At 51.1% G+C, this 7,429-nt stretch overlaps 1 protein-coding gene across 1 annotated transcript in view; it reads left to right on the top strand.

The window, feature by feature from the left end:
* Positions 1-1,199: 1,199 nt before the first annotated feature.
* The window catches only part of tmcc1b (transmembrane and coiled-coil domain family 1b), a 34,493-nt gene continuing 28,263 nt past the window's right edge, over positions 1,200-7,429 (top strand). The window contains exon 1 of the mRNA XM_063215259.1: positions 1,200-2,088. Coding sequence (XP_063071329.1) covers positions 1,231-2,088 — 858 coding nt within the window. The 5' untranslated portion in view covers positions 1,200-1,230. The remainder of the gene's footprint in view (positions 2,089-7,429) is intronic.

The raw sequence follows: 7,429 nt of genomic DNA on the forward strand, positions 1-7,429 counted from the left end.
AAGAGGAAGGAAAAATCCTCACACTGTAGCTATTCGTTGATTTTTTTCGTGACGAAGATTTCGTTTGAGGTCGAAACGTTGTGTTGAACAAATCGGTGAGCAGCAATGGATTTTTGCGGAGTTTTCCTTCTTCTTTTACCCCCCAAACAAAGCAAGACAGACAGATAGACGAGCACAAAGTTCATCCCAGGTGTCTCCCAGCCAATCTTTAACACTCTCATTTCTTTGTGTTTGTGTCACCTCATCCCACTGCTGCTGCTGCTGCATCTGCTGCAGTTACATCTACCGCTGCCGCTACTGTCTGTGTGCTGCTACTGCTACTGCTGCTACCGCTATTGCTGCTGCTACCGCTACTGCTGCTGCTACCGCTATTGCTGCTGCTACCGCTACTGCTGTTGCTACTGCTGCTGTCTGCTGCTTCTGCTGCCACTGCTGCTGTTTGTGCGCCGCCACTCTCTCCCCTTCCCCGCATGTTGTAATCCATTTTGTTTTCCTTCTTGTGGTAGATGAGCATGCCTTTCTGCCAGTCCGCCGATGCATGCCGCGCTCTCACAGGCTGAGGGTCCCGTCCCCTCCCTGAGGCTCCTCCCTCAAAGGCCTGCCGCTGCTGCCGCACTCTGCCGAGACACCACGCCTCACCACGCCTCGCCTCGTCGCCCTGCCGAGCCCAGCCCAGCCAAGCGGAGCGCAGGAGGAAGGCGAGGGGGCTGTGGAGGCAGGCGGGCAGGGCGGGGGTGGGGGTGGGGCAGGGTGGGGGGGTTGTAGCTAGAGCACCTTCACCTCCACCTTCACTTGCTCCACATCCCAGCCAGCCAGCCTAGCCAGACACCACCCCCACTGCTACCACCACCGCCTCCCACCCCACCCCACCCCACCTCACCCCACCTGCCCACTACACTGCGTTGACCACACCTCGAGACCCACCACCCTTACCACTACCGCCCCCACCACCCCCACATACACACCTCTTACTGTACCTGCCCGCCCCGCCCACACATACACACTTCTAACACCTCTCACCTGCCTGCCTGCCTGCCCACCCGCCCGTCGCAACTCTGGCGCCCCCCGATGGATGCGGCCAGTAGTGACCTGAGCCAAAGCCAGGAGGAGTCGGAGGTGGGAGCTCGCCTGGCGGGAGCAGGAGCAGGAGGAGGAGGAGGAGGAGGAGGAGGTGGAGGGGGTCCGGGGTTTGGGTTGGAGGCGGGGGCAGGGGGGCCTGGGTCTGTCGGCATGGCGACGGCGCTGGGGGGCGGGGCGATGCCGGGAGCCGCGGGCCGGAGGGCGTCGGAGCCGGACCACGGGCTGTCCAAGATCACCCACAATGCACTAGAGAACATGGGCTCGGCGCTGGGCCACGGCCTGAAGCACCTCTTCCAGCCGCAGCGCCGCCGCTCCTCCGTGTCCCCGCACGACGCGGCCGCCCTCGCCGCCGCACATGCCCAGACCCACTCCCCTGCCGGCGGCGTCGCCGACCTGCCCGAGGGGGGCCTTGGGGGCGAGCCGCTCTCCGGTGCCGACAACAACAACCACCCCTCCCACTACTTCGCCGCTGCCTCCTCGCACACCCACACTCACCTACACCACGGCCACACACACGTCCCCTCGTCCTCGTCCTCCCACCCCCACCACCATCACCACTCCCTCTCCCCCTCCGCCGACCCCTCTGACGGCCCCGCTACCGCCCCTCCTCCCCACCCTGCAGCTCTGAGCCGCGTGCTACAGCAGATCCGCGGCTCCCACCAGGGCCCCATGATGAAGCGCGGCACCAGCCTGCAGAGCCGCCGCGCCAAGGCCTCCTCCATCTCCGCGGGGTCCTCCTCCGGAGCAGGGGGGGGATCGGCCTCCGGAGCGGGGGGCTCGGGTGGCGGCGGCGGCGGCCCAGGGTCGGGCACCTGCGGCGGGGTCGAGGCAGGGCAGCAGCATCAGAGGGGCAGCCCCCAGATCCACCGGCGCTCCACGCAGGAGGTGCTGCTGCTGCAGGTGGGCCGGCCCCGCTCCTCCTCCACCACCGACACCCCCAGCAGCCCCGCCCTCGCCGACATGCTCATCGCCAGCTCCGGGTACCACTCCACCGAGGAGGCCGACCGGGTGAGTAGTATACTATACTATACTGTACTGTACTATACTGTACTATACTATACTATACTATACTGTACTATACTATACTGTACTATACTATACTGTACTATACTGTACTATACTGCACTATACTTTATCACCCCGTGAGCAGACGGTACTTCTTCTGATTGGCTGAACAGGAGTCCTTTATTCCTCGGTAGCAGGACACCTATGATGTCATGCGGGCGTGCGGGCGTCCAAGTTGCTTCTTTTCTAACTTTCTGGCGAAGTGCCGTTACTAGTTCTATCGCATCTGGTTGTCTAGTCAAGACCGCGTCGTTAGTTCTATCGCATCTGGTTGTCTAGTCAAGACCCCGTTACTAATTCTATCGCATCTGGTTGTCAAGTCAAAAACCCAGTCGTCAATTCTATCGTATTTGGTTGTCAAGTCACCCCAACGTTCTGCGCGCGTCCTTACATGCCTCTGATAGAGGCGCGTCTCACTAGATTAGGAAGTGGTGCCCATAGCAACGTACCAAGCGCAGTGGTTAATCTACTTTCTCACGAAGCCTTAGATCAACATATTAATAAATTAATACTTAAATGCTGGTAACCTGGTGATAAGCGGAATAGCGGCCTTCGAGGTGTCCCGATATCAAGGGAAAATGGACTTGGCGAAGCGAACAGCCCTTCGGGCTGTTTAGAACGCTCCACCTCGTCCATTATTTCCCTCGATATCGGGACACCTCGTCGTCCGCTATTCCATACATACTGGACACCGTTACAATACAGTACGTAGTAGGCGACATACATATAGCATACACCGTATGTAGGCTACATACAACTTTCTCAGTCAGTTCTGCCCAGCTCAGGTAGCACAAGCAGAGGGAATGTACGGAAGAACTTGAACGTTCTCTAGCCAGTTTGTCCAGCTCTAGTTGCTGGAAATCCCCCAGCCAGCAGGGCCGCCGCTAGGCATAACTTTAGCAGAGCATGCAGAGCGCTTAGGACCTCAACCACTTTGCTCCCAAAAATGGGGCCTCCTAAATTGAGATGGACCAAAAAACAGCATGAAAAAAAAGATATTAGATTACATTACAAAACATGTACTATATTAGTTATCAAAAGGGCCATCATTTTCTTCTTTGAAAAATGTGTATTCCATTACTCAATTCAAAATTATGTAATTATGAGGGGGGGGGGCCTCCTGACCAATTATGCTTAGGGCTCTTAAAACCTTAGCAGCAGCCCTGATCCCCAGTATTTTAAGGGGTCCCCACAGGGTCCCCACCTGGACCCCCATTGGGGCGCCTCATGGCCTTGCGTGACACTAACAGCCTGCAACTGACACTGAAGGTGCATGAAGTGACACTGAGCCATTTTCACCAGGGCGACAGAATGTGAGTGTGTGTGTGTGTGTGTGTGTGTGTGTGTGTGTGTGTGTGTGTGTGTGTGTGTGTGTGTGTGTTAGGGCTGTGCAACATATCGAATTTATTTATCGTGATATCAATATTGCTGTCAAACTATATTAATATTAACAAATTTCATAATATCGAGTTAAAACAATTTTTTTGTCATTTGTCTATACTGCCAAAAGGAAGGTTACGCTAAGCGCAATACATTCCCCCCCACTTGAACCATAACGAGCACAGATCAGACTTGCTACCCAACACTCGTGCAGAACACCACTGTGTGTTTCTCTATGGCCCTCCACTCACACTGCTGAAGGGAGGGAAGATTGTGATTTTTTGTAACACAATTAATTGTCTTTCAAAGAAATATCGTCTAAAAGAATCGTGATATCAATATTGACTGAAATAATCGTGATATTGACTTTTCTTATAATCAAGCAGCCCTAGTGTGTGTGTGCTTGTCTGTGTGTATGACTTGCACTATATGTATGCACCTGTTGTAGCTAAACCTGTGTGTGTGCGTATGTGTGTGCGTGTGCGTGTGCGTGTGCGTGTGCGTGTGCGTGTGTGTGTGTGTGTGTGTGTGTGTGTGTGTGTGTGTGTGTGTGTGTGTGTGTGTGTGTGTCTGTGTGTGTTTGAGTGATGGGACAGGTGTGTGTCATGTTATATAGGGGGCCGGCGTTGATTGAGTTAACAGGCCCAGAGGTAACATGACGGCCTCAGAGGTAACATAAGTCTGTGTGACCTTTGACCTGTTTGAAGGATCACATACACACACACACACCACAGACACACAAACACGCACACACACACAAACACACACACATGCATGTTCCCACTTACACTTTGACATACAGACATTCTCACGCTCCCAAATTCCCACAGACTCATACTCAGACTCAACGCACTCATTCCATCATACCATCACCCCTCTCACATACGCATGTTCACACACTCTCAGAGCTTTACTCACATTCCATCGTTCCCACAGATCATCTCTGTGATAAAAAAAATCCAGCAGAGTGGTTGTGACCTCATAGTCACACAAAACTATGCTATATTCTAATCACATACTGTAATGGTACTCATAGTATTCACATACTTATTCACACACCAAACTTTCAGTATCATTTCCCCTCTCTCACACACACATCACACACTCCTACTTACTGACTCATATTTTCACTCTGCTCTACTCTGCTCTGCTCGACCCCCATTCCCACAGCTTTGCCCCATCTCTTTCTCACTCTGTCAGCCTGTCAGACAGATAGACAGGCACCTACAAGTAGTAGACACAGATCCACTTTCACACGGCAGCTTTCCAGGTGGCACTGGATGGATGGATGTTGGACGATGTGAGCTTGTCTACACTACACTGCACTTGCCTACATCAGCCTGTACTATAATGGGAAATGCCAAAGCACTGTAGAGCTGGGATTCCTGGCTCTTTGATCCGGAACATAGTGGCTCGTTCTTTTCAAAGAGCGGTTAAAAAAACGGGCTTAATGAATTAAGAAGATGGCATTTTGACTCAACCTTTAGGTCAGTTTGTCCAGGCAACAACAGTGTCCTCCTCTTTCTCTAAAGACCATTTCTGCCACTCTTCGAGGCTGACACTTGTATTTTTTTTAGAGATGTACAGGATCCAAGATCCGGTTCCGGATCCGGCAGGATAATAGGGTTTTTCACAGGATCCGGATCCGGTTCCAGGAACCAGGGTCCCGTAGCTGAGGCTTTACAGTCACCACCCCAATCGCTGCATGGAGTGGAAGCGGCCGTTGCCGGCAGTGTGGCAGTAAGCCAATGACTCTAAAAAATAGTTTGAGCCAACGTAATAAAAAGGGCCCACGTGTGTGAGTAAGCAATGTGTTTCAACCCTTTCGTAGGATCCGGTATCCGGTTCCGGATCCGGCAGGATCTTAAGCAGTGGATCCGGTATCCGGCAGGATCCTAAAAATCAGGATCCGGTGCATCTCTAGTTTTTTTCCCCCAAATTAAAGTACTACTCACGTGAGGGTCACATGCTTAAAACAAATGAAAAGTGAAAGAAAAAAAGGAGAAAAAAACGGAAGTGTGGTTCCCCAAGCTGTCATTTGGTGCCCATCGTTCACTTACAGGAGGCGTTCAAAAGAATTGATTCGTTCATGAACGTCACAACATCATGCCAAACACATGCGGTCTTTTACAAGTATGTAAGCTACATTTACTGGATACTTACAGTATACAGCATATAACGTATAACAAAAAATCATGTTTGAATTCATGTTGTTTTCAGTGTTCATGTGTAATAGAATTTACAGTCATCAGCACTTAAATGTTTTGTCACCACTTATTATCAAACTGGTGACTAAAGTCTATGATATGAGACCTGAATCAGTCACTGGCCTCGTTTTGAAACACTCACTGGCCATGTTTTCAATTCCAAATTAATAATTCAGAATTAAATAGTTTCATTGAGTTGACGTTGCACTTTCGTTCAATTCCAAAATGCGAAGTGTTGTGAGGTACATGATGTTTTCAAAGTGGGATTAAGTTTTAAGAGTTAATTCAGAATTAAATGTCCCATGTAACTGAAGTCACGGAGAGTGGAGGCAGCCACTGAAAGTGAATTTCATGAGAACTGTGAATTAACTGTGTGTGATTCGCATTGCCAGCAGCACCTGGACCAGAACGGATGTCAGCTAGAGAACAGGTGCTGAGAAAACAATAATATATCTGTGAGTTCTGTTACACGTTGACAATTCCATGAATTTTAAAAACTATCTGCTCTACAATGATGTTGAGTGTGTACATTTTGGGACGCAATGTGTGTATTGGGCTCATGCTAGCATACTGAGCCAGGCTAGCCTATGCTAAGCTACAGTATGGTAAACTAGGGGTTAGGGTTAGCAAGCTCCGCTATGCTGGCCCTCTCCCAGTGCCTCTCTCTCTCACTGATGAAGACAAATGGGCCTGCAGGCAGAACCGGAGCCGGCTCTGACAGCACGGGAAGGTCAATGAGCAAGAGAGAGAGTGAGTGAGAGGGAGAGAGAGAAAGAGAGGGAAAGGGTGAGAGAGAGCCGGAGGGAGGGAGGTCAGTGTGTTCTGTAAGCCCTGCTAAATTTAGCGCCGTCAGCCCTTAGTCTCCAAGTGCACTCCAGGGCATTGACCCCTGTGGAGAGAGGGAGAGAGAGAGCTGGGGAGAGAGGCTGCAGAGAGAGAACGAGAGAGGGAGAGGGAGCTGGAGAGAGAGAGTGTGAGTGAGAGATGAAAACGAGAGGGGTAGATAGAAGAGGAACTGAGGGGAAATACAAATGTATGTTCAGGTGCTTTTGTGCCTTTATTGATTGGAAAGCGAAGATCATGAAACGAAAAGAGTGGGAGAAGAGAGGTGATGGGTAGGTTTGGCAAATGCATTTGGAGGTTGGGTTGTGCACATCCACAAAGCAATAATCCAGGTGCCAGACAAAAGCGGTAGAGTGTGTGATGAAGTGGTCTGCACACTGGGAATGAGCTCCAAAAATATATAAACTTTATTTCTTTATACAAATGGCAACATTTCGATCCACCACTGGGATCTTCCTCAGGGTAGGGTTGCCAGATGACCTAGGATTGACCTGAGTCTGGGTCCCCATGGGCAAACAGCCAGTTTATGGGTACTGCATGGTACTGCATTAGCGTTATGCACCACTCCTCCTCCCAACAGACACCTGTGAGGCTTTATGGTTCAGTGTTGCCAGGTTGGATGGTGGGTGGTCTGCTGTCTACTGGTAGAAAAGGCATTGGGCATGTTTTTCAGTACTGTAGGTGTATGGCCATAGAAATCAATAGAATTTGGTTCAATTTGGGTGGGATTAAGTGCCTCCGGGTGGGTTTTATCTCCCCTCAACAGGCACCTGTGAAGCTTGACGGATGTGTCTGTGCTCGGTGTTGCCAGATTGGTTGGCAGAGTCCCGCCCATTTGGGCTGTTTAGCGATGC

Source organism: Engraulis encrasicolus, chromosome 14 (genome assembly GCF_034702125.1).
Source record: "Engraulis encrasicolus isolate BLACKSEA-1 chromosome 14, IST_EnEncr_1.0, whole genome shotgun sequence".
Lineage (NCBI taxonomy): Eukaryota > Metazoa > Chordata > Actinopteri > Clupeiformes > Engraulidae > Engraulis > Engraulis encrasicolus.